This window comes from Sus scrofa, chromosome X, assembly GCF_054392235.1.
Source record: "Sus scrofa isolate SSC_HxYL_T2T_F1_AM1 chromosome X, Sscrofa_HxYL_maternal_Yorkshire_Landrace_v2.0, whole genome shotgun sequence".
Classification (NCBI taxonomy): Eukaryota; Metazoa; Chordata; class Mammalia; order Artiodactyla; family Suidae; genus Sus; species Sus scrofa.
Window position 1 is genome coordinate 112,267,092 of NC_139401.1, and position 14,577 is coordinate 112,281,668.

Below are 14,577 nucleotides of genomic sequence, written 5' to 3' on the forward strand. Positions count from 1 at the left end.
TGTGCTAAGTGCTCAGTGGGCAGAAAAACAGAGACAACAATAATGGCATGCAGTTTCTAGAAATTTCCCCAGTAGCAATTCAGGACCAGATTTGGATTTTATGGAAGACAGTTCAATCAATATTTTTTTCATTTCCTTTCTTTAAAAGAAAATTCCAGAAGTATAAAGAGCAAAAGAATGTGTTTTTTCAAATCTGTACAAGTAACCCAGTGTTCCTTCCAAATGGTTTTCCAAGCAACTATCAACAGACCAGAGGAAGAATAAAAGTTTTTTTTTGTCTTTAGGGCCACACCAACAGCATATGGAAATTCCCAGGCTAGGGATCAAATTGGAGCTGTATCTACTGGCCTACGCCACAGCCACAGCAAAGCAAGATCCAAGCTGCATATGCAACCTACACCACAGCTCACAGCCATGCCAAATCCTTAACCCACTGAGCGAGGCCAGGGATCAAACTTCATGGGCACTAGTCAAATTTGTTACCACTAAGCCATGATGGGAACTCCAAAAAAATTTTAAAATAAAATGACAGATGGCTGCTAGAAAATATGAAAAGATTACATATTTATGTAAATGTATATTATATATATTTTTTCCTCACAAAATAGCATAGTATGAACATGTATTAAGATTAAGAAAGAAATTTAATCTAGTTCTTTTCTCATACATATACAATGGATAAAGTGACACTAGGGATAATTTGAGTGGGATATTTTCAACCTTCTGAGGCTGAGGTAATGAAAGGCACCAAGATATCTGACAGAAAAACCACTGTGATCTCTAGTAAATGCAGATCCCTGGGGGATGGATGATGAGGTACTAATAGAATAACTCTTCTGCCACCATAAGGACACTGTACATGGACTTAATGATATACTGCTATGTTAAAGAAAAAGTTGAGCTGTCTACTTAAACATAGTTAATTTAATAATTACCTCTCTGTGTCATATAAACAAACATACAGGGAGTTCCCGTCGTGGCGCAGTGGTTAACGAATCCGACTAGGAACCATGAGGTTGCGGGTTCGGTCCCTGGCCTTGCTCAGTGGGTTAACGATCCGGTGTTGCCATGAGCTGTGGTGTAGGTTGCAGACGTGGCTTGGATCCCCCATTGCTGTGGTTGAGGCGTAGGCTGGCAGCTACAGCTCCGATTCGACCCCTAGCCTGGGAACCTCCACATGCCGCTGGAGCGGCCCAAGAAATAGCAAAAAAAAAAAAACCCAAAAAAACATACACACATACACATATGACTCAACATAAAAACAAGAAAAAAATAATTCTTAAAGATAATTCATTAAACTCTATGGCAAAAAAAAAAAATTGAATCTTTGATGTTGGGAAAGCAAATTACTTTTAAGTCTATTAAAACATGAACCCAGAGTTCCTGTTGTGGCGCAGCAGAAACGAATCCGACTAGGAACCATGAGGTTGTGGGTTCAATCCCTTGCCTTGTTCAGTGGGTTAAGGATCTAGTGTTGCCATGAGCTGTGATGTAGGCTGCAGATGCAGCTGGGATCTGGCATTGCTGTGGCTGTGGCATAGGCCGGCAGCTGTAGCTCCAATTAGACCCCTAGCCTGGGAACCTCCACATGCCATGGGTGCAGCCCTAAAAAGACAAAAAGGCAAAAACAAACAAACAAAAACCCCAAAAAACCACATGAATCTGACAATGTTACTCTTAAGTAAGACTGCCAAAAGTAAAAACAAAACAAAAGAAAACAAAACCAAAACTCCATCGACCCTTCCATTCCCACATGCACATTTTCTGTTTCAAATATTTTTCTGTTATAAAACCTAGTGAGAAAAAACTTACCTCGGACAGCATCCAAGTAGTGAGCTAAAAGGGAGGGAAAAGAGTGATTGAATGAATTTCCAGGAGACCAAAGCTATACAACAAGTACTAATGGTTTACCATCTGTTGCCTGGGAGGAGAACAGCAAACTGTGAACTCTGAAAAGCCTGCAGCTCAAAAGTTGGTACGCTGGCCTGTGTAGTTTGTGAATAATATTTTCTGTAGGAAAGATATTAATGGCTTTTCTGCGAGAAACTCTATTAGGCTTCCTAAAAAAGTGTCATATTTCATTAAAAGTATAAGAACCGCATTTTTACATTTCGGTAATAACTTTCATGAAAGAGCACTAGCTTGAACTTCTTATTAGTAATACCTTTTAGAAGTGAGTTCTGGAGTAACCACCTTTGGTAATCATCACAATATTTAAATCCTCTTATGTGAAGGCAATAAACTTATTCTAGGGCAGGAATGTAATTACTTAAGCTGCATCTGAATCTCACCTCTCACCACCTTTTTAATGAATCTTAAATATTTTCCGCAGTCACAGAACAAGACTTACTGTACCTTTCACAGAGTGGTAATGCAGTTTATTAAAATTATATGTTATATATATTATATATATTATACATTACTTTGGCAGGTTCCAACCATTATAACAAAATACTTTCACCTAAAAATGAAATCTGTAGTAAAGTCTAGTGGGCCAAAAAGCCCACAAACAATGAATTGGGTACTCAGAGGCCCACGCTTGCTTTTGTACTATATGAATTTTCTGTGTGTGCATAGAATTCCACTGGAACATTCTGTGACCCAATTTTCTTAGTTGAACAATGGGAATCTACTTGTTTTTCTGTCTAGGCAGGAAATCTTTATGGCAGATACATGTATGTGTCAAGGGCTTTGATTTTGTTTAGAAAATGAAGTATTTTATAATTGAAACTTTCATTATTATTATTATTAGGGTTTTTATAGTGTGAAGACCACATGATAGAGTAATTATTACATAGGCTTTCTCACACCCACAGACTGTTCTCCCAGGCAGCATCCTAGAGATTAATGAAATTGGTGACAAGGGATGAGAGAGGGTGAATGCCTTGGTACAAACTCTATACTACCCAGTAAACAATTCAGCACAGATGTTCTATTGATGGTAGGTCAGGAGCGTCTTTCTCATACACATTAAAGACAGCCCTTAATGATATGAATGGCCCATGATAAAGCAATCCCATTTAATGAAATTGCCTCTAAGTGCTTTCCACCAAAATAACCTATACTTTTCAAAAGGAAAAATGGGCAGTGAATGTTACCTTTACTATAAAAGTACTTCTTATTAATTAATGATACTATTTTAATGTCATCTTTCATTTGAATAACTCAAAGAACTTGAAAGCAGAAAATATAAACAATACTAAAGTGATAAGAAAGGAAGTTGCACAGAAATAAGTAAGATATTATCAACAAAACAGGAAACCTCCCAGTTAAGAAAATTTTCAAACTCATGGTCAACCCTCCTACTTCTCCTCTCCTCCCACTCAAATTCTACAAAGTGCCTGGGGATTGACTTGCTAGATTGCTTTACTTCAATTAATCCAATTTACTTTGTTCAACGTATAGTGGTACTTACCAATTGTGCAGTGGTCGCCCTCCCATCCAGGGCTACACTCACATTTTCCATCTTTGCACTGGCCATGCTCAGCACAGTGAGAATGACAGGAGCGTTCTTCACAGGTTGGTCCTACCCAACCTTCTTCACATTGGCAAATTCCCCTTGAGCAGACTCCGTGGCTACCACACTCCATGGTACAGAGCTCTGTGGGGAATTCAAAGAAAATATATTTATTTAAACATTTTTTACATTATTTTATTACAACTAGTCCAAAAGACATTAGTCTCCCCCAAATCTCAGCCTATGCCTAATATTTAAAATGTATAAACAAAATGTGGGAGTTCCTGTCGTGGTGCAGCGGAAACAAATCCAACTAGGAACCGTGAAGTTGTAGGTTCAATACCTGGACCCGCTCAGTAGGTTGAGGATCTGGCATCGCTGTGAGCTGTGGTGTAGGTCGCAGATGTGGCTCAGATCTGATGTTGCTGTGGCTGTGGCGGAGGCTGGCGGCTGTAGCTCCGATTGGACCCCTAGCTTGGGAACCTCCATATGCCGCGGGTGTGGTCCTAAAAAGCAAATAATAATAATAAAAATAATAAAAATTTTAAAAATGTATAAACAAATGTCACAAAGACCTCTAGCATTTGAGTAACTCAGTTTAAAAGGTAATTATGTCACTATGTACAAAATAAACTCTAAATCAAATTGCTTTTGAGAAGTCCATAAAATGACAACAGCATTCGAGGCTTAGAAATGAAGTCAGTGCCAAATGTCAAATGGGTTTCACTAAAAATTCATTAGGATCACAGACATCGTTGCAGGGATTTTATGATGTTACAAGAAAGAAATCACTGAGGAAAACACACACACACACATACAGAGTAAAACAGTGCCCTAACTTCATTGAGAAAAACAGGTTTTACAGTGAGAAAGATGATAACTTTCTAATAAAATTAATAATATACAAGAAGTAAAGCTGCCAGTGAAAGTAATCAACTGGTTTTCCCTGATCATACTAAAAATATTTGCATTTATTTTAAGCATTTAAAATGACTCTTGGTTGATTAAAATACAGTCTTCCTATCCAAAATACAGTCTTCTTAGCTGCCAATTTCTTTCTTCTGTCTCCTTAGTTTTTTGTTGAGAAATATTCAACATTAATAAAATCAAGTAGGGAAGCTGGGATAAAAGTTTGGCTAGTTTGTTTCTTGATCAAATTCCCTTGCTGGAAGAGCAGAAAGGAGGTAAATGCCTATTGAAAGCATGCAATAGGTTTTAGGTACAATTGCCCATGTAACCTTGAAGGAAAAAGAGGATGTTCTGGAAGCCCTGTAATCTTTCATAGCCTCAAATGCTGAAACTACTTTTATATATTGAGAAGTACTGACAAACGATGATATCAGTGGTACCCTGTAATTAAGTACTATCTGTAGTTAGCTGAGTTATTTTTTAGTATGTGAGATTATTCTTTTAATAAAGCTGTGATTATGGATTTTATTACTATCTAGATTAATATGCTCACTAGTTCATTCACAAGTATCTTTGAGGGTCAAGGTATCATAGAAAGAGTGATGGGTTTGGAATAACAATTCCTCTGCATAAAAGCTGTGTACGCTTAGGCAAATTACTAACTTGTTTTCTTAATCTCTGCTTGTGTAACTACACAATGAAAGTAATAGTATTTACGCCTGATGGGGTCATTGGGCAGACTGAGATATATTTTGGAGGTAGAACCAACATGAATTCCTTAAGAGTGGATATAGGAAATGAAGAAAAGGTAAAAATGAAAGTTTTGGCTTAAACAAATGGGTGGATAATGCTGCCACTAACGAAATGGGAAAGGATGAGGGAAGAATAAAGTGGAAAATCAAACAGATTAACTATGAGGTAATGTATAAATAGCCAAATGAAGATGTCAATTAAGCAGAAAGACATATGAATTTGACAGGCCAGTGCTAGAAATATGAAATTGACAACTATTAGCATATAGCTGGTTTTCAGCATCTAGGCTTGAAACTGGATGATATCCCCTAAGGAATGAGCCCTGACGTGCTTAATGATTTAAAGATAAAGTGGAAAAAGAGGAACCAAAAAAGGAGACTTTAGAAGGAGAAGGCAGTGTGTCACATGAGGAAATCTAGGAGATTGTGTTGTAGCTAAAGCCAAGAGAGGACAATTTTTCAAGAAGAAGGGGATAGTTACATATATTGCTAACAGGTCAAGTGAGACATGAGCAGAGAAGTACCCATTGGATTTACCATCATGGAAATTGTTGGCGATTTTAGGAAGAGCTGTATTGATAACATGGTAGTTGTGAAGCCAGATTGGAGTGGGTGGAAGAGTAAATAGGAAACTGTGTGTGGTATCACCATATTGTGAGAAAAGTCCAGGATGCAGCACATACAAAAATAGGGGTCTGGAAGTTCCCATTGTGGCTCAGTGGTAATGAACCTGACTAGTACCCATGAGGACACGGGTTTGATCCCTGTCCTTGCTCAGTGGGTTAAGGATCTGGCATTGCTGCGAGCTGTGGTGTAGGTCACAGATGCAGCTCAGATCTGGCGTTGCTGTGGCTGTGGCATTAGGCCAGCAGCTGTAGCTCTGTTTTGACCCTGAGCCAAGGAACTTCCATATGCTGCAGGTGTGGCCCTAAAAAGAAAAAAAAAACAGGGGGACTTAGCCTAATAAATAGTAGCTCAAGTAGGTTAATCTTGAATTAGCACCTCTATACCCGAATCTCTGATTGATAATCTGGATTTCCTTTCTTCTGTTCCTTTCCTTTCCTCTCCTCTCCTCTCCTTTCCTTTCCCTTCCTTCCTTCCCTTCCCTTTCCTTCTCTTTACTTTCTTCCTTTCTGCCTTCCTTCCTTCCTTCTTTTTTTGGCCACAGCATGCAGTGGCTTGATTGGGGTTTCACTTCCCAGACCAGGGATTGAACCTGATTTTGGCAGTGAAAACTCTGAATCCCAACCACTAGACCACCAGGGAACTCCCCTACTCTAGATTTTCAAATTCAGTTCTTGTAGTGAATTGATATTGTAATTGTGCTCCCTTTAATGGCCTTTCTTAAGACACTAAAAGCTGAACTGAAAGGGCCTTTCTAAGATTAGGGAGTTAAATTGGTCAAAGCCAATCATGTCATAGCTGAAATAATTAGAGGCAAACAATTTTGCATACATTGCTTCATACAACTATATATTTTAGACATAGAGGAGAATATCATTCTGATGATTTCCTGAAAAATAATATGACAAGATGAACAGTATCAGCAAAATGGCAGAAAAAGCTATCTTTAAACCACCTCAATATAAACTTTCAGAAATACTGAATCTAATGTAATAATTTTAAAAATTGCATGTATTCGCTCACAAGAAAGAGAAATTCTCAAACACCAGAAGCAAAGAGGGTGCTAACAGTCAATGATGTAAACATGTAAGTCAACCCACTGGCAGCCTTGAGGTGTTATTGTATCTAGTAATAACTAGGGGGTTGGGTATTTGTGTCCACGAAGGGAAAAGAGATGAGGTCTCTGGCTCATTTAAGGTGGGGAGTTGCACTGAAACTCCTGCAGAAAGCAAGGATGCCCCCTGAAAAGCTGCAGTCTCAACGAGATGGGAACTAATAATTTATCTACTAGCCCAAATTGATAGCAAGGAAGTACTGACTATATCATAACAAAAACAATAATTATTATTACTATTCATATTAATAAAATTGGGGGGTTAGAAAACAATAGAGAAATAAGATACTACCTTATCATAATATGTGCAATGGAGTGCCCTGTGTTCAATATTTCTAAAGCCTTATATTATTCAGGAGTTTGGTAAGAGATATGTAATCTTTGTCAAACACATATATAAAAATGTAAAGAGTTCTGTTTCTAGCGATTGTGACCTAAGTAATTTTTACTCTTGTGATGAGAATAAGAAAATATAGACAAAATATATTTTTAAAAAAATTTGGACAAGAATTCACGACAGAGTAAAGAATTACTGGGCCAAATTCCAGAAGAAAATGAAAACCCAGAGAGGTGAGTCTGACATTTATGGATGCTTCTCCCCTAGAAGGGTCTGTCAGTTCTAGTAGATGCAGTTGGAAGGCTCAGAGGCTGGGTAGAGCTTTTGTCAGTCTCATGGGTACAGAAAAAATACTTGACTAGATAACGGCTAAGAAATTTCAAATACTAAAGGAAACATTAAGCCAAATATTGAAGCAAAACTGAAGGAAAAAAAAAGATTCACAATTATACTCAGAGACTCCCTTTCTTATTAACTGAAGGTACAAGCAGACAACTCAGAAAGAATATGGAACATTTGAACAACATGATTAACAAATTTGATATGATTAATACATACAGAACACTGCATTAAATGATTACTAACATCAAGTGCACTTGGAACATTTACAAATATTGACCACACTCTGGGTTACAGAGCAAGTGTAAACATATTTCTAAATATTGAAATTACATACAGTATATTTTCTACCTACTATGGAATTAAACTTGAAATCAGTAACAAAAGACAAAATCCACATAAATTGAAAATTAAGAAATAGACTTCTGAATGAACCACAGAAGAAGAAATCATCATGAAAGTAAAATATTTTGAAATGAATGAAAATGAAGGTTCCATATATCAAAATCTGTGTAATATAACTCAGTCTATGTGTATTAGAAAAACTGTAAGGCAGAAAGGAAAAGCAGCTAAAAAACCTATGACCCAAGCATCCATTCTAAGAAATTAGAAAAAGAAGAGCAAAGTAAACTCCAAGAGGATAGAAGGAAGAAACTAATAATTCCAAGAGCTGAAATTAATTAAATAGGAACAAACATATGATAGAATGGATAAATAAAGCCAAAGTAATAAAACTGATAAACCCCTGATGGGTACTGATCAAGAATACAGAAGACCCAAATAACTAATATCAAGAATGAAAAAGATGACATTGTTGAAGATCCTTCAGCATCATAACAGGACATCACAAATAACTTTTTGTCAACACATTTAAAACTTGCAGTGGAATGAACAAATTCCTAGCAAGATACAACTTGTAATGATCATGAGAAAAAATGGAAACCTTAATAAACAATGAAAAATATTACCCCCACACACAAAATTACAGTCTTAGATGACCTCATTTGTGAATATACCAAACTTTTAGGGAAGGAAAATTGTCAATATTTATTTACTTATTGTCTTTTTAAGGCCGCACCCATGGCATGTGTAAGTTCCCAGGCTAGTGGTCAAATTGGAGCTACAGTGTCCAGCCTACGCTGCAGCCACAGAAATGTGGGATCCAAGCCTTGTCTGTGACCTGTACCACAGCTCATGGCATTGCTAGATCTTTAGCCCACTGAGTGAGGCCAGGGGTTGAACCTGCATCCTCATGGATACTAGTCAGGTCCATTACTTCTGAACCACAACAGGAACTCCAGAATTGCCAATCTTGAATAAACTTTTCAAGAATAGAAAAAGAGAAAACACTTCAAACTTTATGAGGTCAACATAACCTTGATATAAAATTTTGACAAGGATATTATAAGAAAAAAATACAGGCCAATCTCACTCATGAATATGGATGCAAAAACCTTAAACAAAATATTAACACAGCAAAACTAGTATTACGTAACAGGAAATTATATATTGACCAATGTGCGCTTATTCCAGAAATGCAAGATTGATTTAAAATTTGAAAATCAATCATTATAATTCATCGTCATATATGGAATAAAAGAGAAAACTCAAGATGATCTCCCCAGATATATAGTGAGTATTTAGTAAACTAATAAACATTCACTCATGATGAAAATTTTTTTATGTAGTATATGATTTCATTTTATTATACATATATACAGATAAAAAGGTATGGAAGATACACATTAAAATAGCCCTATGGTTATTAGACAAGTGGGATTATATTTCTTTGTTTTGTTTACCTATATTTTCTAGGTTATCCACTAGGAATACATACTGTTTTTGTAATAAGAAAAACAAGTTACTAAAAATTTTTAACAGTACAAGCATATATTTTATTTAGTCATTTTGGAATATTGTACTTGACTTTAAGATGCCATAATACAATGTGCTTTAGGACACTGAATGAATGGTATGCCTTCCAAAAGGAAAAAAAAAAGTCATTTCATTGAGAATAACAGTATTTTATGTTATTAGAAAAAGAACCCATGGGGTCATTATCAATGTAGACATTTTGGGGGAAATTAAACTGCAAATAAATGAAGACATTTATGTTTAAGATTTTAGGTTGCAAGCAAAATGGATGCAGGTTTAAATACTTAAAGTCACAAACAGTACCTTAGGTAAAAACAAAGTTTTTATTTCCTTTAAAACAGAGTTTATTATTTACTCATTTTTAAAAAATGTATTCCCTTAAATACTCCTGGCAATAGCACAAAGTCAAAGAACTCCGTTCCAGACGTAAAATCAGATTCATGATTTTTTAAGGATGCTCAACCTTTTTTTTTTTTTGCTCTTTAGGGCCACACCTGCAGCATATGGAGGTTCCAGGCTAGGGGCCAAATCAGAGCTGTAGCTGCCGGCCTACACCACAGCCACAGCAACTCAGGATCCCAGCCGCATCTGCAATCTACACCATAGCCCACGGCAATGCCAGATCCTCAACCCACTGAGCAAGGTCAGGGATCGAACCCATGTCCTCATGGATGCTAGTCAGATTCGTTAAATGATGAGCCATGATAGGAACTCTAAGGATGCTCAACTTTTAATGAAAAAAAAGACAGAATTTATGCAGGAAATACTTCTATTAAGAGATAACTTAAAAGTCTATGAATTTTTTAAAAAATTTATCTTTAGAGAGTCCAATAAAATATGGGTAGCCAAGGTGCAGAACTAACACATTCTCTCTCTCTCTCTCTCTCTCTCACACACACACACACACACACACACACACACACACACACACACACACACATACACACTGTGGTTTGTGTAGCACATTTATGGTATGACTTATTCAAAACAGGTTTATAAAGTAAATATTTTCCTCTTTTAGACAGATATGAAAATAAAGAAATGACTTAAAACAGGAATAATATCTTTGCATTTAAAACTGTTTAAAGAAAACAATTTTTGAATAAAAATAAAAAAAACATAAAACTGTTTAGATCATCATAAATTCTTAATTTAAGCTGTGTTCCTGGGAAATGTTAAGAATAAAATAAAGCATTGTTATTTCTTTTGAAAAACTGTTTTTCAGGTTTGATATTGAAAAATTAATTAAGACTTCATTCCCCCAAGCACTGAAAGATATGACTGTTCAACACTTAACACCTTAAATCTCAGAGTTCCCATCGTGGCTCAGTGGAAACAAACCCAACTAGTATCCATGAGGATGCAGATTCAATCCCTGACATTGATCAGTGGATTAAAGATACAGCGTTGCCGTGAGCTGTAGTGTAGTTTACAGATGCGGCTCGGATCTGGCGTTGCTGTGGCCGTGGTGCAGGCTGGCAGCCACAGCTCCGATTCGACCCCTAGCCTGGGATCCTCCCCATACTGCAGGTGCGGCCCCAAAAAGAGCCAAAAAAAAAAAAAAAAAAAAAAAGACCTTAAATCTCAAATTTTAGTATTCTCAAGAAATTAGAGGAAAAAAAATAGTTTTTCTTCCAATGTCACTTTATTTCCATTAATATACTGAAGTTACCATAGAAGTGTGCTGCTGGAATGTGAATCGTCCATGCACAAAGTATCTGTTACACCTGATAATTCCTAAAACACTCCCTTGGCCAGAATATTACAAGGAAAACAAGCATCAGCTTAACACTTGGATTGAAAGCCCTCTGTTTTTACCTTTTTCCCAGTCATTCTCTGCAGTTCTTAAAGATCTCAGTGTAACTGAAGTCTTTTATCAGACACCAAGTGAGTTAACATGTACTGCTAGACTCTTTCGGAATATAAATGGAAAGGTTACAAACACCAGCCCTCCTTTAACCACAATTAGTTTAAATTCAAGATCCAAATCATGAACATAGTTTAAAAATTTTTCTAATATGTCCTTTTTTATTATATTATCTTTTATTACTTAATGAATTTATTACATTTATAGTTGTACAATGATCATGATGAAAATTTATAGCAAATACGAAAAAGAACTTTAACTGATAAAGATTAGCTACAAAAAACCCACAGCAAATTTTATTTAATATTGAGAAGTTTTAAAACATTTTCTTCTATTATTGAGACTGATAAAAGATGCCTATGATCATCACTTCTATATAACATAATTCTAGACATCCTAGACAGTGCAATAATGTAAGAAAAGAAAAAAAAGTATAAAAATTGAAAAGGAATAAATAAAATAACCATTATTCAATGATAATATGACTGCATATACAAACTACAAAAAGGTTGTATAGCACTGGGAACTATATCTAGTCACTTATGATGGAGCATGATAATGTGAGAAAAAAGAATCTATACATGTGGCGTTCCCATCGTGGCGCTGCGGAAACGAATCCGACTAGTATCCATGAGGACAAGGGTTTGATCCCTGGCCTTCTTCAGTGGGTTAAGGATCCAGCATTGCCGTGAGCTGTGGTGTAGGTCGCAGACACAGCTTGGATCTGGTGTTGCTGTGGCTCCGGCATATGCCGGCGGCTACAGCTCCAATTAGATCCCTAGCCTGGGAACTTCCATATGCCGCAGGTGTGGCCCTAAAAAGGACAAAAGAAAAAAAAAAAAAGAATCTATACATGTATGTGTAACTGGGTCACCATGCTATACAGTAGAAAATTGACAGAACACTGTAAACCAGCTATAATGAAAAAAATAAAAATCATTATATAAAAAACTCCAAAAAAATCTATATAGATAAATTATTAGAATTAATATGTGAATTTACCATGATCAATAGGCACTTAGATATCTAGGTTAATATAGATGAAAAAAGTTATTTTTGCATATCAACATCAAACAAGAAGAAAAATTTTAAATACCATTTATAATAGTATAATATCATACACCTAGTATATAATACACCTAGGAATAAATTTAATATCATACACCTAGTAATAAATTTAACAAAATATTTGCAAGTACTAGACTGGAAAACTACAAAGCTTTATGAGAGAAACTAGAGAAGATCTGGATGAATGGAAAGTTATAACATGTTCACAAATTCAAAAACTCAAAATTAAAGATGCCCATCTCCCCCAAATTGTTCTGCAGATTCAGTGTAACCCCGATCAATATATCAGCAATTATGTATGTTTGTACATTTGTGTGAATATTGATTAGCCAAAAAAGAAGCAGAATAAGAGAAGATATATTCTGACAGCAAGACTTATTATAAAGCTATGTTAATTTGGACAGGGGGTATTGGTATATTGGCAAAGAGACTAATGAGAGTAAATGGAGTCCTAAAATAGATCCATACATAGAAGAATACTTGATTTATGGTAAAGGTGGTACTGTAGGCAAGTGGGAAATGACTACTGTTTTAAATTAAATGGTTCTGGGAAACTGAATGTCCATTAGGAAAAAAATTAATCTCGACCTCACCTCATATACAAAATCAATTCCAGATAGAATGTACTAAACATAAACTGACAAAGCTTCTAGAACTCAACATAAGAAAATACTTTTATGATTTTAAGGTATAAAAATATTTTTGAAACTGTACACAAAAATGCTAGCCATAAAAGGTAACAGACAATAAATCAGAATTTATCAAAAGTAAGAACTTCTTTATATCAAAAGTTAGAGGAAAATCCTATCAGTGGTAGAATACATTCACAATGGTTAAAATGCATTTCATATTTTGATAACGAACTGTGCTGTACACTTAGGACTTTTGTCCTCTTTTGGTACATATGTTATATTTTAATGAAATTTTAAGAAATTAAAGATAATGACCAAAGGAACAGAAACAGAATATAATAACTTCTCAACCAGAAAAAGAGGGAAAAGAATTAAGATAACCCCGTCAATCAAAGAAGAGGCAGAAAAAAGGATAGAAGTCAATGAAAAATAAATAATGTGAGTAGGAGACACAAAAGAAAATGATAGGGTATAAATCCAAACATGTCAGTACTCCAAATAAATAAAAACAAAATTGAACTTGCAATTTAAAAGAGTGAGACTCTAGAACTGAGTGAAAAAGAAAATCAAATTACTTTCTTTCTGTTAACAAGATGTGCTGAAACACACTAACAGAAAAATTACCAATAAGGGAAAAAAGGCATCATAGTAAAGTTCCAAGGGAAACTTGATGTATCTATAATATTATCTGATAAAATAGATTTCAAGGTGTAAAGCATTATTAGGAATAGAGTCATTATATAATGAAAAAGAAATCACCAATAAGATGTAATAGTACATACCCTGTAAGAAAATGATTGTTGTACACCTATAAATGTAATAAAATAAAGAGGAACATTACAGCATAAAAAAAAACAGAATGGATAAACAATGTGGCCCTACTGTATAACACAAGGAACTATATCCAATCTCTTGGGATAGACCATGATGGAAGATAATAGAAGAAAAAGAATGTACATATATGTATGGCTGGGTCACTTTGCTGCACAGTAGAAATTGGCACAACACTGTAAATCAACTATACTATAATAAAAATAGAAAATACAAATAAAAAAAATCCATAAATGAATCAGTGTGGTACACCACACAAACAATTTGAAGAATAAGTTATATTATCATTTTAATAGATGCAGAATGATCTTTAACATTTATGACAAAAATTCTACAGAAAGGGGGTACAGAGAACATACCTAAACATACCTAAAAGCCATACATTGATAAGCCCACAGCTAATATCATACTGAATGGTGAAAAGCTGAATGCATTTTCTCTAAGATCAAGAACAAGACAAGGATACTCATGCTCTCCACTTTTATTTACCGCAGTACTGGAAGTTTTTGCCACAGCAATCAGCAAAGAAAAAGAAATAAAAGGAATCCAAACTGGAAAAGAAGTAAAACTGTCACTGTTTGCAGATGACATGAAACTATACATAAAAAAGTCCTAAAGATGCGATAAGAAAACTACTAGAGCTCATCAATGAATTCAGTAATGTTGGATACAAAATTAATATACAGAAATCTGTTGCATTTTTATTGACTAACAATAAAATTCCATTTACCACTGTATGAAAAAGAATAAAATACCTAGGAATAAACCTACC

The 14,577-nt window shown here is 35.3% G+C and overlaps 1 protein-coding gene across 10 annotated transcripts in view; it reads right to left on the reverse strand.

Moving 5' to 3' along the window:
* Positions 1–14,577, reverse strand: part of TENM1 (teneurin transmembrane protein 1) — a 908,801-nt gene that overhangs the window by 173,369 nt on the left and 720,855 nt on the right. For all 10 annotated transcript variants that reach the window (XM_021080671.2, XM_085007213.1, XM_003135358.6 and 7 more), the window contains 2 exons: positions 3,416–3,601; positions 1,813–1,836 (listed from right to left, as the gene is read on the reverse strand). In XM_021080671.2, coding sequence (XP_020936330.1) covers positions 1,813–1,836; positions 3,416–3,601 — 210 coding nt within the window. The remainder of the gene's footprint in view (positions 1–1,812; positions 1,837–3,415; positions 3,602–14,577) is intronic.